Consider the following 20,670-nt stretch of genomic DNA (forward strand, 5'->3'; position numbering starts at 1 on the left):
TCGGGGGTGTCTTGGCATTGACAAATCTCCCTGAAATAGAGTGCATACGGTTCGAACGCCGGTGATCCCGATTGTTTAGTTTTTTTCTCTTTCTTTTCTTGTCCCCATGCATTTGCGTTTGAGAAAAAAATAAACCCTTTCAGCACCGATAGAGGGTTACTGCATATGGTGTAACACAGACAGGAGTGTGACCTTGACCTTGCACTGCTTTTGACTTATCCCAGCCTGAAAGTAGGTAACAGACAGCTCTTTTCCAGGGTTATCCATGCCATGACAAAGGCCTCCCTCTCCGTTAAAATTCAAAATCAACAGCCGCAGGGCTTAAATTCATATTAACAATAGGCAAATGGTAGAAAGCGACCCAAAGAAACCGCACTCGTAAGATGTCCGACTGTGATTTGAACATACGGCTTGAGGCAATTGCAGGAAGTGTCGACAAAGCAAATCGTTCGTTTCCCTACTGTCCGCTTCAAGAGTCGATCCTAGGATTGTGTGCATACATACCGAAGCGGTAGTTAGTCCTAGGACATTTGAGATAAATGCCCAAAGCTCTATCGATGACCCAGACGCTCCTCGATAGTCACATTTAGCCAATACTGACGCCCTGTCGAGTCATGTCAAGAAGAACGCGGACAAATCGGGGTGCATGGTCTTATATTAGAAGCATTAAACAAGGAATGATAGCAACACGGAGCGGGGTATCAAGACCAGTAGCACGAAGCGGCGTCTGGTCTATATGCTTATCCTAACCGGACCGAAGAGAACAAGAGACCAAGTCCCACCTCAACAAGAAGAAAAAGCAAGCAGAAGAAACTCCAAATTCAAACACTAGGGTGGCCGCTCACCCCTTGACGCCTATGCTTTGCCACGAAACAAGAATAGAAGATAGGAATACAGCTAGCTGGCACCTTCACACAGCCAGCTCTCCGGCCTAGATAGAATTTGTTGAGCGACGCCAGATCATAAATGCCGCCGCCGCCGCGCACGCCGTCGCTCCAAGCGCAACGTACAGACTCGTCCGGTCCGCCGGCGGCTCCTCGCTCTTGGGGAAGGCGGTGCTGGGGTTCGTGGCCGCCTCGGCGAGAGCGACAAACAGCTCGCTAATGCTACTCCACGTGACACTAACGTGAAGGGGAGTGCTCATGTTGAGGCTAGATGTGTAGGCGTCCGGCTGCAGCTCGCTGCGCTGCGTCGTCTTGTCCCTGTCAGCCTTGAGCGCCGTGTAGATGGCCGGCAGGTCGTCGAGCTGTGGATAGCGCCGTCGGAGGTTCTCGATGTGTGAGAAGGAGTCCGGGTCCGACGAGTCGTACGCATAACAAATCAGGTCGCACGCATCAAGCTTGGCCTGGTTCTCCAGAATCGCCGGCTCCAATTCTCCAAGCTCCTCAAGGATCAGGTAGCATTGCTTGCCGCCCTGGAGCTCCACGCTGTTGACAGCCCGTCGAGGCTTGATAGTAGGATGGTAAAGAGGCTCGAAAGGCCTGTTTAGGAATGCATCCAGGAGTGAGGACTTCCCTGCGCCTGAGGCGCCGATGATGTAGCACAGGACCACGTTACGCTCTACCCTTCCTGGCTTTCTTCTCCTCTTCCGCGACTTGGTGATCTTCAGGGCCGCCGTGATGGTATCCCTTGGAGTCGGGGGCTCAAAACCCAAGTATGCCAGGTACTCGAGTGTAGTCTTGGGTTCAACAAAGGTAGTCATGCTCCACTGCGCCAACCATCCCTGTAGCGTGATGTGCCCGGCCTCGTTCCTGACAGTTGAGGAAGGGAATGAGGTTTCTGACCATGATTGGGGCAGGCCAGGGGTTGGTGCAAACATTGCCGCTAGCTCCGCATCATTGAGTCCTCCATCGTTGTCCTTGTCAAAGAGTAGGAACAGATCCACAAAGAATCTGTAGCCGGCAGGGCTCAACTCGGCCGAGGCATACTCTGGCACATCAAACTTTGGATGCAAGAAACTGTCCTGTAAGCTCAGACTGTCCGTATAGTGGTACTGGCGCAGAATTGTCCAGATAGTCTCGTGACGGCCCTTCTCGGCGTACAGCTTGTTCAGCTGTAGGAACCCCGGTAAATCAACACCGAGGTCAGTCCTCGACCCAGGGATTGCATTTGCAATCGTGGTCTTGATATTTTCCAACTCCTCCGGCTTCAAAGGCTTATCGAACGACTTGGCCTGGAACTCATGCATCTCCCGGTCGTTTAGATAACCGTCCTGGTCCTTGTCGCTGAGATAGAATATCCTCTTCAGCGCGTTGATGCAGGCAGGCTTCAGCTTAGCCTCCTTGTAATCATATAGCGGAGCGATCGGGTGCGTCACCGCCTTCTGACAGAGAAAGAAGGCCTCGACAACGTTCCTATGCTCCTTGGCACTCGAGCGCACACACGAGTCGATCTCGCGAAACTCAGCCATGACTGGGAGCATCTCCTCATCGGCAACCTGGGTGAAGCCGCCATCCCCCCCTTGGCTGGCCTCGCGGGCAAGATCCGACTTGTTGGCACACAAAACCACGGGGACGTTAACCCCAAGGGATCGGAAATACGGCATCCAAAAGAGCGCAACCCTCTCGTAGCTGTAGTGGTCCGAGTAGACAAGCATAATGACGTTGGACTTGCGGATCTCCTTGCGCAGGGTTGTGCGGTCCTGCGGCCGAGCCGAGGTATCGACGATGGTGGTGACTACATTTTCGGGGGTGCCGATGTTTGGCGGTATCGTGATTTGAGGGAGGACGGGCTGGATCTTACTGGCAACGAAGACGTCCTTGACTAGCGACGCGATCAGGCTGGATTTGCCAGTGCCCTCGTCGCCGCACACGCAAATGCGAACTGCTGGATGGAGAATAGATCGTATTGTTAGCCAAAGTGCTTGCTTAAGTTTTGACGAGCTTCAGGGAGCTGCAGCGAACCTGTCGCCATTTTGCGTCTGTGTGCCTGTGGCCAGACCTTAAATCATAGCTGCAACGCTAGCAACTTTTGATCAACAAGACATTTCTGGATGGGGAATAGGATCAAGTGATTTATGAAGCGAAGCAATTATTGGAGAGAGAAAAAAGATTTCTCGATCGAGATATCAACGCCAACGGATCCCAGAGAAATGACGAGGCCAGTAAAATGGAGGTCAGCCAAGACTACCTACCAGGCGGGACAGCTAAAGTGCCAAATGGGACAGCACAGCATTGGCTGAGCTGGAAAAGGCGGGATCCATCAGTGGACAACGTGACAAGCAAGGATCAGGGCTCCATAGGCGTATAGCTGCACCGAGATTCTCCGGGCGGGGGCCAATGACGCTACCTGTCGTGTCTTATTGGCCCGAGACGAGCACTACTGGAATCCATTTCTGGTAAGGAGGGTAGTTGAGGTAGCACTGATAGTTGCTTCCTGTGAATTTCAAATGGTTGAGTTTTCTTTTCCCATTCGACAGCCAAGGCTTGATCAAAAGGTTGTGCCTTACAATATGCACCTCGGGAAGGATCATGTTAGAGCTTCGCAATACTATTACATACGAGTTCATAAATGACAAGATGCCTAACATACTAGGTGCACCCGTCCGGCCATGCACCACGCGTTATCAAATTCCTTTGCAACGTAAGAGCGGGGGTGGATCTGACCATCCTGCGGTCATCATTACCCCACAACACAAGTGTAGCTCCCCTGGTCATATTCCGGGGCAATGGCAGGAAGGAGATGATCGACCTTGACGTTGGTTATAACAAAACACACCACTCCTGTTGGACCCTCAAAACTCAATTGCGCCAGGCCGCACGCGACTCTACTCGGTGTTGCATATTACGCACAAGCGAATGGCATTGATAACAAGACCTCACTGTCAAGAACTCGATTCGTTGAGCCTGTCTCCTTTCTACCTACCCATCAAACTTGCGCGCACCCTAAGAAAAGTCTCAATCGGGTAGGCGCAGGAGCTGGTCCTCTCGTGCCGGCTGGTGCATGCATCAACCTCCAGGCCTGTCGCCTAGTCAAGTCTCGTCGTCCCAGCCGACATCATGTTGTATGGATCCCCGGAGGCGCAGCACAGCATGGCTCACCATCTGTCTGTGATACGTTTTGCTTGTGTCTGGACGGTGCTAAATAATTTGCGCATCCCAGTGTCTTACCACCACCTCCACGCTACCCGACCCAAGCCGCGTACAATGCGGCCCTTGCGGGTGGTCATGTCGCGCCGATGATAGAGACCAACAATATTCTCTCCACCCCCTCGGGTCCTGAATATCAGTTCCTTGTCGGCGAGGGTGGGTTGTGTCCAGGGCCCTCTGGTTGAACCTCTGTGCATTCCCGATCAAAAGGCTAAACAACCGTCTCCTCGGAACTAGGTCTCTATGTCCTCAAGGAAGATCTGCATCTTGCCACACCACCGCCGCACCCTTCCGAAGCCCCGATAACGAACCCGAACCCGCTTTCGACAGCACCCCAGCCCGCAACTGCCGGCACCAAGACGTCTCTCCTGAGCCTCGATACACGATCAGGACCGCCAGTCTTTACAAAGTCCGGGTCAACAACGAGCTTGCCATCCTCGGGCGGTGATCCCCGATTTAGCTCCCAGGAGCTCAACGAGAGCGGGAACGAGAACTCGACTGACGCGGGGATCAGCAGCGATGGTCGTGGCAACTCTATTGAGCTTGCCCAGTCGGCCCCAGCATTTGGGCAAGGAAACAGTTTGTTAGCAAAGCCTCCGACCAAAAGCGGACGGCGAAGACAACCGGGCAACAACATCACCAAGAGCAACTCGTCATTCATATCACGCGTCATCGTTCACGAGACGCTCACCAAGAGATTGCAGGAGCGGGCTTCGGACGGTCTCTTTGCATTTGCCAACATAAACAGGGCATTCCAATGGCTGGATCTTTCATCGCCGAACAAGGTCTGTTGCGCAAGCCTCGCACTCGCGAGTAGCGACAAAGCTGACTGTAAACCAGGCCGACTACTTGACCAAAATCTTGTTCACAAAGGCCCATTGCCTATGTCATGACGTGAACAAGGTCACCAGGAGCACATCCCATATAGATGTCATCATGGGCTTCTCTACTGGAGAGGTTATTTGGTGGGAGCCAATATCTCAAAGATACCTGAGACTTAACAAAAACGTACAGGGTCTATACTGTCACTAGTTATAGCGCTGGTATCAAGTCGGCAACCTACTAACCTTTTGTCATAGGGCATCACAAACAAAACCCCCATATCCGAAATTCGTTGGATCCCGGGCTCAGAGAATCTTTTTATGGCGGCTCACATGGACGGCACTCTCGTCGTTTATGACAAAGAAAAGGAAGATGCGGCCTTCTCGGTCGAGGACGAGGAGACCATTAATGGCAAGGAGAATGGCGACTCGGGGGCGGCTGCGAGAGCTTCAGGCGAGGCCAAGCCCCGAGTTAACTTCAACTTCAGGGCACAATTGCAGGTCGTCAAATCGGTCACTTCCAAGAACCAGAAGACGAATCCCGTTTCTATTTGGAAGCTAAGCAACCAACGCATCAACGCTTTTGCCTTTTCACCTGACAACCGTCACCTGGCTGTTGTGCAAGAAAATGGCGAGCTCAGGATTATTGATTATCTGCAAGAGAAGTAAGTGATGGGGAGTGCTCGGTCTTTCTCTTCCTCTTTGTGGACCTCACCAAGTCTGACTCTTTCCTGGCCAGACTCCTCAACATATTTCGTTCGTATTACGGCGGCCTCATCAGCGTCTGCTGGTCTCCCGATGGCAAATATGTCCTCACTGGCGGCCAGGATGACCTGGTATCTATTTGGTACCCAGCCGAGGCATTGCTCGTTGCCCGATGCCAAGGTCACAAATCTTGGGTGACGTCGGTAGCCTTTGATCCCTGGAGATGCGACGACAAGAATTACAGATTCGGCAGCGTCGCCGAGGATTGTCGACTTTGTCTATGGGATTTCAACGTCGGGATGCTGCATCGGCCCAAAGCTACGGTAAGTCGTTTGATCGCGATTGCGTGCGGTTTTTACTTTTCGGTTCGATCCATATCGGGCCTGGACTGAGTGAGTGGGTTATGGGATGATGGTTTGAGACTAACATTTTATTGTCCGCAAATATCAGCCATCGATCCATCAGCCGCCTTTGCACCGTGCCGAAACCCAAAACACGTCATCAACAAGGGTTCGCTCTGAATCTACTGCATCTAGCCAAGGAGCTGAGCTGTCCCTGCTGCAGTCTGTTCAACCTCAGGCGGCAACAGCGCAACTACCACCTGTCTGCGTAAGCACCCCTAACCCATCGTAAATGCGAATCACAGAGGTCCATGGTAGATTTCGTCACTAATCAGCGATCCAATTGCTTTGCAGTCGATCAAGATCGATAAAGATCCACTGTGCTGGCTCGAGTTCTCAGAGGACGCGATAATGACTAGCTGTAAGAGTGGTAAGTTCAGGCAATACCCGAGAGTTTAAGTTGACTGGGTGCAATACCCGATCAGTGTTGGACGCTAGCTAATAACTTTGGACGTCGTCAAGGTCACATTCGAACATGGAGCCGCCCAACAGATGCAGTCGCCCAGGTCGCGGATAATTCGGAGAGTTTATCAACATGAGCAAACGCCATTCTTGGATTAGTGGATGTTTTATATTCTTCTTTTGTTTCGACCAGGGGACACAATCTGCGTCAGAATCAGTACATACGAGTATATATTCAGCCGTCTGCGATGTCTTGAGGCTGCCATGGTTCTTAACTCAACTTTGACGAAGTACATATTGGGATTACTAGAATAGGGGTTCCGCTCAAGAGGGTTGCACAAGTTGAATGTTAAGTTACCGACAGGAGTTTGTCAGATCAGCCCACGTCTCAAGAGGGCGACGATCCACGTTTAAGTTCGCGCTTAATAGGCCGGCCCTTGTTCCTTGTGCCGGTTTCTAAAATGCTGGCATCGGGCTCATCGCCGTCATCGCCCTCTTCACCTTCTCCATCAGACTCGGCACCACGTGCTTCACGCTGCTTGGCGCGCTCGATCTTGCGTTTCATAATGGGATCCTCGTGGAAGTCGGCAAAGATGAGTCTCTGCGCGCAGGAGAGGAAAAAAAAAATTGGTTAGCGTCATCGTAGCCAAGCCGTAGCTCCAATTGAGCTTCAAGGCTATGCGAGGCAAGCACGGGCAACAAACCTTTACACAACCGCCCATTGGACAGTCTTTCTCGCCCTGGCCGCGAAACATGGATACAATGGCCGACTTTTCAAATGTGTGCTTGCACTTTTTGCTGGTGATGGGTTCTTGAAAGGGGAGTAACGTAATTGGACACCTAGTGCTTGTCACAGCAGGGCCATAGGCGATATCGTCATCGTCGTCGTCGCCGCCATCCTCGTCCAACCGCGGGTTGCCATCCTCATCGAACCAGCGGCTCGCGTCAGGCATGGCCTTGTCCTCGTTGGGATGCAGACCGTCGTGCCAGTGCCTCTTGAAGGCGATGTAGTCGTTGTTCTCTGCGTATTTCTCAAACACCCCCTCAGCCTCGTACTCGGCCGCTAGCCTCGCGCGCGATTCTTTAAATAGTCGCAGTGGGGCGGGAGGCCCACGCTGCTCCTCTTGATCGGCACCTCCGTCATCCTCCCCGTCTGCATCCGCGCGCACCGTAGCCAGGAACTCATCCACGTCCTCGATATCCTCAAACCGCATCGTCGTTGTTGTCACATCCCCACCAGTCCTATCTCGCATCTGCCGCGGTTGCGCCTGCTGCACCGAGGTGTTTGCCTCGCGCAGCGCAGCCTTGAGGTTGAGGAGTGCGCGCTTGGCATCGATGGCGGCGCGGTCGGCGGCCTCGAGCTCACGGGCGAGACGGGGCACTTCGCGCTCCAGCCGCCGCAGGGCCTCCTCGGCCTGTTCATCGGCCGGGGTGGTCTCTGTGTTCCCTTGGTTGCGGCGGCGGCGGGCGGCGGCGTCGACGTCGTCGCGGCGCGCCTTGAGGCGGTCGTTGATGGTAGCAACGGCGGCCGGGAGGTGGCTGAGCGACCGGGCGAGCTGCGTCTCGTAGGCGCCAGTGAGGTCGCCCGAGCTGCTGATGCTCGACAGGGCGCGGCGGCCTTCGTCGCTCAGGGGGAAGGCGGGTGGTTGGTACGCCGGCATGGATGGGCCGTAGGTTGTGGCGTTGTCGGTCCGCCGACCCGAAGAGGAGCCTTTGACTAGGCGCCTAGACATGATCTAGCTTCGTGATGTTTACGTTTCTAGTGGGATTATCGCAACAGGTCGTCTTGAGGTGTGTGAAAATAAAATAGGCTTAGCTACGATAAAGTTGGTGGTTCATCAAGGTGGGGTGTCGTCAACGCGTATCGATGAGCTCTAGACGCGTTTGAGTGATCGGCATGATTCCATTACCTACCCTAGACCCCTAAATGCGTGGTGGCTGTCTAGCCTCCATCAGAGATCAGTGGAGTACCACGGTACGTACCGGTAGCCTTGGCAGGGTCATCGAGGCGCCCAGACTCGATCCACATCGAATGCCCGATTAGGTACCTCGCCTGCGATGTACACTGGCGAGGTACTGATGCTACCTACCCAAGCTACCTAGCAATGGTTGGTTAGTGCGCGTTCGAATCGCGATGAGAGTCCGACCGGATCGGTTGTAACATTCAACTGGCGACGTAATTCCTCAGATACGTAATCATTTGTGGGGACTTGGGGGATCGAGCATCATGTTCATCGAGATGTACCTCGAGCTGTACAGTACGATGGTACCTGAGTGGTACGATAATCGACCAACCGGTGGAAATCAATTCCAGTCTCGTCAGAGTTTGAAAGTTTCATTAACGAATCGTGCCATGGCAAATTGGGAGAATACCGCGCCGGGATAAACTACTCCGTGGCGACCCGGCTAGGGACAAGAAGCATCCAAGTCCTAGCAACGATGATTATGACAGTGTTTTCCTGAACAAGTGCCGTGGTGTTGATAGAGTGGGGTTTGCGCCATCTGATGGCCGAATCAAATCGCCCGATCTGGGAAGCACCTCCTCGATGGCTGTAGATCGGACATCCTTGCCTGTCGTCGAAAACATCGAAGCTCTATCCCGTTTATGACCGTCAACTCCAGCACATGGCCTGTGTGTCAATCTCGATGCGGGCTTTGGCATTCAAGCAATCACCGCGAGCGACTTTTCCCGCACCTTGTCGACGCCTCGTCTTGATTCACAATAGGTTGCTTACTTCAGCGGACCCAAAATGGATTGGGCAGGCGGTTGGCTTGTGTGCAGGTTTCTGTTTTCAGATCCCATTACCTAGGTAATTAGCCCGCTTGCTTGCCTCTCTGCCTACCTGCCTGCCTTATCAGGTACACGGCAAGCCAAAAAGGTCACAGGTTCCTACCCCGTAATACTCTGCCACCGATTCAGTAACCCACAAGCGCTCCACCTCCGATCTCAACACCACAATTGTCAAACCTGGAGATCGAACCAGATCATAGACTCCCGGCATAATAAAACATGTCGTTGATTGCTCCATTCTACCGTTTGTTTCTGCCCAATATGCCCTGTCTTCGATGTACTGTAGACAAAACCCACTCACGACCAAGGCCACACACCAATAAACACCTGTTCCAACAAGAAACCAACAAGCACCGCGATCCTGATCCCTCGCGGATGGCGCTGTCATCTCCACCAGGGCGGTGCTGTTTCGTGTAGGAGCGACATATACTTATCCCTTCTACGCATGAATCTCTGCACAGTCATTGGACTTGAGAGTTGGATAACATCTCCTTCAAACCTAGCCCTTCCGCGGCCTCTTCCCTGTTGCTAGCTGTGCATCATCACCCTCTTATCCGATCTATCGTGACGGGTACCTACCTACCTTGCCTACCTATACAGCCACTCACAATAGCACATATTTATACCTTGTCGCCTCTAATCACCATCTGGAGCCCCTTTCTCGGCGAAGCTCTCCCCAACGTGTACCGTCTGCTTGCATCCTTTGTGACTCTCCATAACTTGCACCCACACCAAAGGAGCGACTACTCCAGACTTTGGCAACCTTCTTCATTTCTTTGCATCGTCCGATTACTACCCAACTTGAACCTTGAACTTTTATTTGTCTTCATCGTCGAACACAAACAGCCTCTCCACAATGTTGAACTCATATCCATTGCCTGCCCATGGCAGGGGACCTGTGGACGTCTGCAGGTATCGTCCTCAACCTGTCTTGAAGCGGCACAAGCTGGAATCACAACCTATGGCAATGAACACATGGGAGTTGGCCGCATTACATGTACGTTTACGAAACGCTCTCCAAATCTCCCAGATATGCACATATTGATTAGGGTCTATATAACAACCATAGGCAGCGGAGGAAGAACACAGAGCTTCACAACACGGCGCTTCCCATCACCAACGACAAGACTCGTTGATCTACCCGGGCCTCTATTCCCATAGTGGTATCAACATGCTCGATATTCTTGTAAGTCAACCCAAGACTATTTACAAGTTGCAGTTTATTTTACGGTTGATTGGCTAATCATCAACATTACAGTTTCGAATTGCGGCTAGGCCTAATCCTCAGATAGACCTTGGCCCCATTGACTCTTCCTGCGCCATGATACTTTGTGATCTTGCGCTCCCTGACACGCCCATTGTCTATGCAACAAATCCGTTCCTCGAGTTGACAGGCTACTCATACGAGGAGGTCATTGGGCGCAACTGCCGTTTTCTCCAAGCACCTCCTGGCCACGGAACCGTCCGTCAGGGATCGACGCGCCAGCATGTATCCAAGAACTTGGTTCAAGATATGCGCAAGTCTGTCGATGGCAACAGCGAGATTCAACTGGAAGTACCCAACTTCCGCAAGGACGGCACGCACTTCACCAACATTCTCACCATGATCCCCATTCGATGGGATGGCGCCGATTATCGATACTCTGTCGGCTTCCAATGCGAAAAGGAGTGCTGATGCGGCAGTAAGCCAGCTGCTAAACACGCTGCATTACAGAAACGAAACAACTCGAGACGGCAAACAACTTAATTTTCTTGACTTATTTACTGGGAAACTCGGCATAGGAACTAGTTTCGAGGGTATACGAGTCGAACTACCAGTGCTACCCACGCGGGATAATTCAAACTTTTAGTCGATTGCGATCTTGGGGGTCTTTGCACAGCATCGCACATTGGCGGGTATTGGCATTTTTGCCATGGTATTTCACTTTTGGTCGTTATCAGACGGCTGTCGATTATACACAGAAAGCATTGGAATCAGCTTCTAGGCGTTGATCATATACCCAACCAGCATTTGTTTATATTCAAGCCTCCAACGTTTTTGTTGGACGGCGAGGCGTTTAGGGAGTTGGGGACATGTTCACTTGAAAAAGGGAATGTTTGTATGTACACAGAATGGATCATCATTTGCATCAGCAGAAAACTGAAAAATCGTCTGTACTGCTACGAATACCAGAGATAATTACGTCATATTTTTTTTTCTCTCGTCTCGAAGTGTAGTTTGGGCTTGGCTAGTAAAATTCACGCGCTGGCTTATATGCTGGCTAAAGCAGAAAGAAAAAAAAAAGAAAACGACAGGGTCGTCTAGCCCCTGGAGCTGAGCTTGTTGCTTTAGCAGAGGCTCAATACTAACGTCTGATGTTTATGCTTGATGATGGCATCAGCCAGTAGCTTTGGCTAGCAAGCGCCCCGATCTCCTCCGGCCCTCTTCAATGGCGGGATCAGCCCGTAATGGTTGGCCCGCCTCCACGGCTCCGGCCTCGACTTTGGACGCAGAATTTTTGATAGATTTTTTGGGCACACCATCTCCCGAATCGTACGAATCCTGCTTCCTTTTCCTGGCTTTAGGCTTGGGTGTGGTGGACTCGATTTCCTCTTCCTGGCCGCCACCACCCTCCATCTTGACCTGGGTCGTACTGAGTTTCTTGCTGCTACCACCCTTCTCCTTCTTCCCCGCCTTCTTCTCCACCGCCACCACCAGGGGTTCCTCCTTGATGCCCGACGCCACCCCGCCCGTCTTCTTCTGCAGATCGGGTGCGTAGCAGCTCGTCCGCCCGCCGACCGTCAGGAACGCGAGCCTCTCCCCTCCGGGGAGGCGGGCCTGCTCGCCGGACCTGGAGGCCGCGCCCTTGCCCCAGCGGTGGTTGAACAGCCAGCTGTCGGGGAACAGGTCCGAGTCTGCGAGCTTGTCGCAGGCCAAGACGCAGACGTTGCGGATCGCCGCGTGCAGCCTTGCGACCTGCTCATCCGAGAACTCGTGGCTCAGCTGCTCGGGGTGCAGGCGGGCCTGGAACAGCACCTCGTCCGCCACCCAGTTGCCCACGCCCGAGACGACGGTCTGGTCGAGCAGCAGCGCCTTGACGGGGACGCGGCGCGAGCGCATCTTGGCGAGCAGGTAGGCCGGCGTGAAGACTTCGGCGTCCACCACGGGGTCCGGCCCGTTCTCCACCAGCGGGCTGTGCTTCCTGATGGCGTCCCCCGGGCAGTCGATCAGCCGCACGCGGCCGAAGCGGCGGGGGTCTGTAAAGGCCGCTTCGGTGCCGTCTTGGGCCTCGAGGTGGAACCGCCAGTACTTGGGCGGCCACAGGTCTGCCTCGGCTGGGTTTTGCTTCTTGTAGTAGTTTGTGTAGGCGGTGCGAGCGCCGCGGATGTGTACCCAGCCTTGTTTTGCGTTTGGCGATGGTAGGATTGCTTGTTAGTAGGGGACGTATGGGTATGATGTGTGCTCTTTTTTTTTCCTGCAAAAAAACTCACCCGTCATGCCGAGGTGCATCACCAAATGCGGCGCCTTGTCCATGACGAACCTATGGATTGTTTTGTCAGCCGGGATCCTGGCCGAATTGGGCTGGAAGAGAATATGAAATAAAGAAAATACTTACCAAAAATATTTCCCTTGAGTCCCGACAGAAACTACCTTTACAAAGGCATCAAGAAACCTCGGTCAACAATGCGTGCCCATGGTTACCTCATTCGCGGACAAGAAGGAAAAGAAAAAGAAAAAAAGCACCTTTCTATTCTTGAGAGCAGCAATCACCGCGTCACCGGTCGTCCCGGCTTTTCCAAAAACGTTGGCATCATCCTGTGCGGAAGCCTTGATGATTTTCTTGCTGACGAGGTGCTGGCGCAGAAAATGCGCGACTCTGGCGACTGCGTCATGTTTCGTATCAGCATTGAAAATCGCAAAAGTTAGACGCTGCCGTAATAGGCTTTCTGCATGGAGATAATAGACCTGCCTTCAGCGATTTCTGGCATTTTTTATGTATTCATCAAACAAGGCGTGTCTAGGACTGACATAAACGGCTTGTTCAAAGTGTGATGATTCACTACTGTTATTGCTTTTACAAGGATATTAGAGAATGACACCCCAGACACACACGTGACACCCGGCTCGGCACCGCTACTCTAAGGCATCTACATAGCAGTACAACTAGCCTCAGACAATCCCTCTTTGTTGACTGTTTGATCCTCCGCTGCCTTTCTATCCTTTTCCATTTTATCATACTTACTGCTATTTTCACTTTCGAGTTCAGGACCGTCGATTGCTAAGCCTTCAGCTGCTTTCCTCCCCGCTTGCTCCCTATTCTCCTCCTCTTCCTTATATTTCTCCTCTCTTCTTTTCTTGAGCCATGCTTCCTTTCTTTGCTTCTTCCTTTCCTCTTTACGTTCCAATTTTTCCCGTTCCATCTCGGTCATAGGAAGATTAATTGTTGAATCTTTACCTATTTTCCCCTCCTGTTCCTGCTTCCCGGCCTCCTCTTTTGTTGTCTTGTTCATCTGCTTACATCTTTGCTTTTTCTTCAGTCTCACTTCGGTCACAGAAAGGTTAAGTCTTGCATCCTCGGCGAGGTTTCCCTCATTTTTCTGTTTCTCTGTTTCTTCTTTTCTTTTTCTCTTCTCGTCCTTCTTTTTTCTCTTCTTTTCCTTTTTCCTCTCAGCCTTCTCAGCCTTGAGAAGAGCCGCAGTCATATCCGGGCATGGCTGACGAGATACTGGAAAATCTTCCTGGTCCGGTTTGGTTGTATGGGGTTCAGTTTCAACGGCTGCTTTGACGCTTCCTTCATTGCTGATCTTTCCTGCAACCTTAATTTCTGGGGTCTTTCCTTTCTGAAGTGAAGAAACCTCCCTGAGCAACATTTCAAGCTTCAGTTTGGCTCGTTGTAACTCGAGTTCATCGGCTGCGAGGACAAGGCGCAAGGCGATGCGTATGGGTTTGATCTTCTCTTTGTTTCCCAGCCATACAATGATGTCATTCTCTGCTACCGTCTTCTGTTCAACCCGAGGGCATTCAGTAGACGCCGCCAGTCTTGTTGTCGCAACCACTTGCTGCGGGTGTTGTTGCATGTTTGTTGGCATCGGCGGCGTTACGTTTGCCGCACCTTGGAGGTTGCTCCCTTCTCCTTCTTGTGTCATGTTGGTGGCCACTCCAGACAAGGCAAAATTGTTCACGCTGCTAGAAACTTGGTGTCGGATTTTGTCCAAGCAAGCTCTAGCTTTCTTTGAAGGACTGGGGACTCTCCAGTTCCATCTGCCCCGGCCCTGGCTGTCTAAAATTGCCTTCATAGCCTTCTGTCCGTCAATCGGCCACAAAGCATAGAAGAACTCCTCAGCTTGGGGCACTGTCGGATGGACGATCAGCATCTCCCCCACGGCACTATTTCCAAGCTGACCTTTGACGATTGGCTCTTCGATGCCGCGAAAGTTTGTGTATGGAGACGGGTTGAAGCGGTCTCCGTTCTCATCAGGGGGTAATGCCAGCACAACGATTTTATCGCCCATAGATATGTACCACGCAAATAGAGCACAAGCCCCCTTGATGTAGTTGGTCCTTTTTTTACCGACCCCTTTCTTTCCATAAGATGGATTGCTCTCGGTCATCAAAGAACCCATCGCTGTAGTCAGAGTCTGCAGTCCGTTCTTGTCCGCCCATTTCTGAGCTACCTGGCGAAAGTTCTCGTTACCGTTCCAGAGAACTTGCTTGTTGGGGCGCCACACGCGGTTAAACTGTTGACAGATGATGTGTGTCTCGCCAAAGGTGAGGAAGCTCGAAACGAACACGAGGATTTGATCCGGAATATCCATCACGAGGGTGTTACGGTTCGAAAACACATAGCGAGGAGGGTAGAACATACAAGACTTTGCTCTCCTTTACTGCCGGGGGCGCGCCAGATATGATATTAATATCCGTCACAAAGTGATGGGGTTCACATGCCTTATTCTCCCCTCGTACCAAGCTGAACCGCGTTCTTCATAATAAGCGCAGACCTCCTTTGGGAAAATTGAGAGGGGTAAAGGACAAAAATCGGCTTGATATGGAACTTTGTTACGCCCTGCGACTTGTTAGGTACTTCGCTGTCTGAATTTAGGCCCTTTGGCAGCAAATGCTCAAATAGCACTGCGGCAAGCTACAGTAGTTGAATCTTGACAATACTAAATGGTCGTGAGCTTCAAAGACGCCGATATCATCCAAGGCCTGCTGGTTCAATCCTGTCTTGGCGAAGACTTTCGCCGGACCCCAAGGTCCACTATGTTGGGAGCTCAAGCTTTGCTCCAGTGCCCGTTGCGTTGCGGCCTTTTGGGGCTGGTATATTTTTACCTTCATTTCATGAATCCGTATCCTCAACTTTTGGATAATTGCCTTTCGAATCCGGTCTTTTCGAACCTTGAGCGTGTGTGCCTCTTTGTCTAGCCAGTTTTTCTTCTGTCATTTCCGTTTGTGCCCGCTTCTAGATCTGCTTCGCAGCCCTAATCGCAGCAGTCGAGTTCGGGTTGACTTTTCTCCAGCGAGCCGGAGCGGCCAGCTCCTTGCCGAAACGTGCCTGCCACTTGCTCGTAATAACAATAGGCCGTAGTTGATATCCTACCATCTCTGCAACCTGCACAATGGGGTGCGCAAGGATTATGCGCCCTGTTGCCTTGTTGCCGAACTTGCCCTACACGATTGGTTTTTCGATGAGCTGAAAATTTGTACAACCCGAAGGGTGAAAACAGTCAGGCGGAGCAGGCGAACGGACAACGACCGTTTCGCCCATGAACATAACGTATGCAAAGAGCACTGATGCGTCTTTAATATACCTGCTCCAGGCCTTGCTAGATTCGGTTGCATAAAGACAGAGGGGATTCTTATCAATCAAGGGACCCATGGCTGTGGTCAGTGTTTGTAGTCCATGTTTCATGTGCAAAGCTTTCTGCAGATTTGCAGTGCAGGCCCGTCTATAGTAGCTGCTATTGGGAATCCATATATTCTTGAATTGACCCTGAACGTCAACTAACTCCTTTCGGGCCATCAACTGTAATGTGGAGGTTGGGTAGCTGCAGTTGACGCCATGCTGTTGGGGAAGAAAAGCTTCTTTGCGTTATGTTGTAGGAATCAAAGAATCAATGTTTAGAGGTGCTGGTCAATTCGAATAGCGAGGGATCTTTCCGACTTTGTGAAGTACAGTATAGAGGGCAGAGAAAGACTATGGGTACTGCGTTTCTAGCAGAAAACAAGATGGCCATTGGGCTCAATCGCCTCCGCACACACTCTGTGTCAGACGATTTATGCTTTGCCAAGTATTACGAGAGTAGCTGCCGCGGTTCCCCGGTACATGGTAGCTGTGGCAAAAATATCGCGAGGGCAGCCAAGATTCTGTTAGATTCATTCCTATGTTGGTTGGGTTTGACAAGAAAGTTGACATATCATGGAATGGAACTGTGGGGGCAGCAAAAGAGGCATCAGCACGCACAGTGTTTTGATTTGCAACACGTGATATGATACTGTGACAGCTACCCCACTCAAGCTCCCCACTAAAAACTTGGAGATCAAAGTTGAATTCTCCTCTTCGCGAAAATTTGTTTGGACTCGTCTTTCTTCAACCACCAAAGTCCTGCGAAGTTTTCATACAAACTTTGAGATGGACATTGGCACAGCCGCGCCTGGCCTTGAAATCAATATGTGAGTACACTCTCTTCTTCACTTTTACGATCCCTTCTTCCTGATGACAACCGCAAAACCGCAAACAAACTAGAGTCTTTGACCATACGGAATGAAACTTCTATTTGTCACGTCAGTCTGAAAGAAGCATCGCGCTCTGCCATTTGTCTTGACATTGGTTGATGAGTACGGAACGTGTGCTAATATTTCTCAGATTTTCATACCAGAGCCGCATATAGTAATGCTACCGTAGCCATGTTCAAATGACACCAACACTACAGCTCCAGGGTACGTTTCCTTTCCTGATACTCGCTTCCCATCATGTGATGAACATTTTTTTGCTTCGGCAAAGTTGGAATTACCGACTGAGACGCATGTCGCTGAAGAAGCAAACTGGCTGTTTCTGATTTTACAAATTTCTTCATATTTGTATGCAACATGGAGGTTTACTCGGGATGCTAACAAATTGTGCAGAATTTTCACGTTTCTGGAGCTGGCGCTTCATTGTAGAGTATGCATCCTCAACAACCTCCCGAACCCGTCGAATCCTTGCATGATGTAACGGCACTGGGCTCCGATATCAAATGAGCAGACATGCCACTTCTGCGACAGGCCTAGAAAACCTCGTCCACTGAACAACACTCACACATTCAAAATTCTCACCGTCAAAAGGGAATACCCTCATACTGACTGCGTGGCCTACAGCTGTAGAAGCTTTAACGGCATGAGTAACCCTCATCCTAAATCGTAAGTCGACTGTTGGCCTTTCATTTACCCTGGATTTCCTGATGATTCTAGATGACGAGTCTTATTCGGGTTTCCGATGCAGACAACAAAATTTACTACCATTCATGCCTTACCTGACAATCCTCTTTTGCCTCGAATGCAATATCAGTCATGGCTATGATGCAAGGCTAACATGACTATCAGTTCCAGGAATCCAGACCACAGCATAACTCTGCTAGCATAGTATTACTCTATGGTAAGTTCACATAGGCGTTCTTTCTGCTCGAGGTTCTCTTTTATGATGATTTGACAAACCAAATTAAGACAAGCATATGTCTGAGCTTTTGCAAAGATGAGACTGTCATTCCTGATTTGAGAACCTCGGTGCGCCTCTTTTGTTTTGTGCGCATGGAAAAAGTGCTGACTTAAACCACAAGTTTGAAATTGTAGGTTTTTTTCGTATTTGACCAGCAAGCTGCGACCTGCGCAGCGTAGAATCATTACCTTGGTAGGTGCTTACCCTCACTGCAACACATCACAATCCCTTGCCCACTTTACATGATGATTTAAATTTTATCACGACGGTCTACATAGCCAATGGCTTTGATGAGACTGCCCTTGACAAGGCACGAATCTGATATAAAATCCCCACTCATCCATCTTGTTACCCCTCGGCTTGGGATAGCACTTATGCTAACGACGTGGGATTTTAGGCTTTCACACTCTTTGGTGACATGTGGCCAATCTGTAGACTCCGGTAGGTCAGTCATGTTATTCGAATGTTTGCTACTGAGTTGTCTTGGTGCAGTTGTAAAGTCACCAGAACTTGGATCGGCCTGATGATAGCTAGTTGATATACTCGAATGCACCGATTGATTGCGCATAATTGACCTTGTCCAAATTCATGTGAAAAAGTAAATTGGGCCTGTCGGGTTCGGTGGCTGTAAGTGCAGTAAGGCTGAACTAAAGGAGTTCCCAATAATGTCTTGGCTGAGACTACTCGAAATTAGAACGTAGTATAACTGGAGCCTGTCTTCGTGCGGCTGAAAGCTTGAACCACCCCTCACCCCTTTTCATTTGGAGCCCGTTTTTAGGATTTGAACGGTTCAGCCATTGATTTTGCTCGATACCACTCCAGCTTGTAAGTCAACTTGACTTGGGGCAGGATGTCAGACAGCTCCAGTTACAGCGCTACAGACATCATCACCTTTATAGGTGTGCCCCTGGCAGTACTAGGGGTGCTCCCCATTCTTTACAACACATTTGTCACGTTGGTGGCATTGTCCAAGATCAAGCGGATACTGAGTTCGTCACGGCTCACGGCACTCACCAGGAGCGATGTGGTAAACCGCGTCATCGAGATTGAACTGCCCAGATACGCAGTAACTCCCTGGGACAGGTTCCAAGACCGCACAAAATACTGGCGACTGTCGCGCACCCCCAGCGCCATCCCCGGCGGCTCCTGGACGACCTTCAACTGGAGGACCAACGTCATAGGGCTCAAGGTGCAGCGGCTCGAATATGCGGACCAACTCAGGCAGCCCCAGGTAGAGGTCGCGTTCGACGAGCTCGTGTGCTACCTGCTCGACCTGGGCGCCGTGCCGGACCCCCATGGCTGGAAGCTGCTGCGGACGACGGGGCTGTGGACGCCGGTGGGGTGTGCGTTGATGAAGAGCCCGGACGGCAGGGACAAAGCGCTTAGAATCGCGCCGCTGGACGACTCGGATGGCATGCTGTCGCTGTCGGTCGCGTGGGACGAACGCTGGACTACGAGGAACCATTCCAATCTGCCGCCTTACTGGGTCGAGCTCCCGCCCTGGCCGCAACGGCAGAGAAAGAAGCATGCAGACGACGCAGGGAGTGATGGCAACTCCGAAGAGGCTGAAAAACCCTACTCCGACACGCCCCAAACCGGTTCAGAAAAAGACATGACCTCCTCAGTGCGCGAATACGCCCCTTTTCACGACCACCAGCCCATCACCTGCCAAATCACAGGCGATGGCCTCGTATCAGCACTAACGCACGACACCACCACCGATGACGCGAACGAACCCCACAGCCTCCCGATCGACCACCTCCGGACCTCCACCTCGCCAACCCACGGCAGCGCAGGGGACTGGTTCGCCAGCGCCGCGACGGCCTTCGGCACCACGTCCCAGACCGTGCTGTGGAGCTACCGCACCCCGCCCGCGATCCGGCGCTTCGCCCGCCGCGACACGGTCCCCTGCGGCGTGCTGGTGCTGCTGGGCCTGGTGGACGACGCCGAGACCCCGGCCTGGGCGACGGCGTCCGTGTCGGCCGAGGAGCGCCAGCGCGCAGAGGACCTGGACGCCATGATGCGGCGCGGCCGCGAGCAGCGCGCCGCCCTGGCCGCCGAGGCCGCCATGCCGTCGGCGCAGCGCGAGGCGGCGGCCAGGGAGCGCGTGAGGCGCGAGGCCGAGCAGAGGATGATGGAGCTGCGGGAGCGGCAGCGCGGGCATGCCGAGAGGCGCGAGGCTCGGCTCGTCGAGGCGCTGGCGAGCCCGCGGTGGGCCGCCGAGAGGGTCGCGGCGTTGTGTTTGCGGTGGCTTGTGAGGGAGGATGGGGAGGATGAGTACAGGATCGAGTGTGGGGACGAGGAGGAGGAAGGTGGAGAGGCCAAGGGCCGTTGCGTCAAGGAGGCTGTGGGCAGGCTGCTGTGGCGCATGGTGAGGGACCGCGGGCTGGCGGGCAGGGTGTGCGGCCTGCTGGACTTGTGGATGGCCTGGGCCGACAACGGCGGCATGCGCAAGTCGGACTTTCGGGCGCTCGAGGAGGACAGGGTCACGTTTGCGCTGGCGGCGCTCGTCGTGGCGCTCATTGCAGACACGGAGGCAGCGGCCGAGGGGACGGTGTCGATGGATCTGCAGGAGTGTATCAGGATGTGGGCCAAGGTTAGGCTGGGTTGATATGGTTGGTAGTGCTTATGGACAGACTACAACACATTTCCATCACACTAGTCTTGATTTCGAAAGTCCAAACAGAAAAAAAAGAAGAAAAAAAAAACAGCCTTTACCGCTCCGCATAAATGCGCTATATACGTCTGCGAAAGGGAAACCAGTGCAGCAAATAAAGCCAAGCCCCAACG

General features: G+C 52.2%; 7 protein-coding genes across 7 annotated transcripts; 3 read left to right on the plus strand and 4 right to left on the minus strand.

Annotated features, from left to right (window-relative positions):
* Positions 1 to 931: 931 nt before the first annotated feature.
* On the minus strand, positions 932 to 2,913 carry PpBr36_08097 (uncharacterized protein; the record flags this gene model as incomplete). Its single annotated transcript, XM_029895230.1, has 2 exons — positions 932 to 2,826; positions 2,904 to 2,913. The coding sequence occupies 2 exons, from the start codon at positions 2,911 to 2,913 to the stop codon at positions 932 to 934; spliced, it is 1,905 nt and encodes a 634-aa protein (XP_029746842.1).
* Positions 2,914 to 4,102: 1,189 nt separating this feature from the next.
* Positions 4,103 to 6,554, plus strand: PpBr36_08098 (uncharacterized protein; the record flags this gene model as incomplete). Its single annotated transcript, XM_029895231.1, has 8 exons — positions 4,103 to 4,244; positions 4,326 to 4,873; positions 4,929 to 5,096; positions 5,168 to 5,574; positions 5,649 to 5,937; positions 6,065 to 6,223; positions 6,310 to 6,385; positions 6,454 to 6,554. Coding segments are annotated over 8 exons (1,890 nt in total), but the record flags the coding sequence as incomplete, so codon positions are not given.
* A 251-nt stretch (positions 6,555 to 6,805) lies between these two features.
* On the minus strand, positions 6,806 to 8,150 carry PpBr36_08099 (uncharacterized protein; the record flags this gene model as incomplete). The annotated part of the gene is made up of 2 exons (XM_029895232.1): positions 6,806 to 7,018; positions 7,122 to 8,150. The coding sequence occupies 2 exons, from the start codon at positions 8,148 to 8,150 to the stop codon at positions 6,806 to 6,808; spliced, it is 1,242 nt and encodes a 413-aa protein (XP_029746844.1).
* Positions 8,151 to 10,064: 1,914 nt separating this feature from the next.
* On the plus strand, positions 10,065 to 10,883 carry PpBr36_08100 (uncharacterized protein; the record flags this gene model as incomplete). The annotated part of the gene is made up of 3 exons (XM_029895233.1): positions 10,065 to 10,205; positions 10,278 to 10,394; positions 10,467 to 10,883. The coding sequence occupies 3 exons, from the start codon at positions 10,065 to 10,067 to the stop codon at positions 10,881 to 10,883; spliced, it is 675 nt and encodes a 224-aa protein (XP_029746924.1).
* A 702-nt stretch (positions 10,884 to 11,585) lies between these two features.
* On the minus strand, positions 11,586 to 15,630 carry PpBr36_08101 (uncharacterized protein; the record flags this gene model as incomplete). Its single annotated transcript, XM_029895234.1, has 6 exons — positions 15,354 to 15,630; positions 13,432 to 14,926; positions 12,933 to 13,072; positions 12,805 to 12,839; positions 12,680 to 12,729; positions 11,586 to 12,586 (listed from the first exon to the last, which is right to left on the minus strand). Exons 1-6 carry the CDS (start codon positions 15,522 to 15,524, stop codon positions 11,586 to 11,588), a joined length of 2,892 nt encoding a protein of 963 aa, XP_029746923.1. The 5' UTR covers positions 15,525 to 15,630.
* Positions 15,631 to 15,648: 18 nt separating this feature from the next.
* On the minus strand, positions 15,649 to 16,065 carry PpBr36_08102 (uncharacterized protein; the record flags this gene model as incomplete). Its single annotated transcript, XM_029895235.1, has 2 exons — positions 15,649 to 15,855; positions 15,937 to 16,065. 2 exons carry the CDS (start codon positions 16,063 to 16,065, stop codon positions 15,649 to 15,651), a joined length of 336 nt encoding a protein of 111 aa, XP_029746689.1.
* Positions 16,066 to 18,730: 2,665 nt separating this feature from the next.
* PpBr36_08103 (uncharacterized protein) lies at positions 18,731 to 20,491 on the plus strand (the record flags this gene model as incomplete). Its single annotated transcript, XM_029895236.1, has 1 exon — positions 18,731 to 20,491. One exon carries the CDS (start codon positions 18,731 to 18,733, stop codon positions 20,489 to 20,491), a length of 1,761 nt encoding a protein of 586 aa, XP_029746688.1.
* Positions 20,492 to 20,670: the final 179 nt, after the last annotated feature.

The sequence above is a fragment of the Pyricularia pennisetigena genome, chromosome 5, assembly GCF_004337985.1.
Source record: "Pyricularia pennisetigena strain Br36 chromosome 5, whole genome shotgun sequence".
NCBI classification, from domain to species: Eukaryota; Fungi; Ascomycota; class Sordariomycetes; order Magnaporthales; family Pyriculariaceae; genus Pyricularia; species Pyricularia pennisetigena.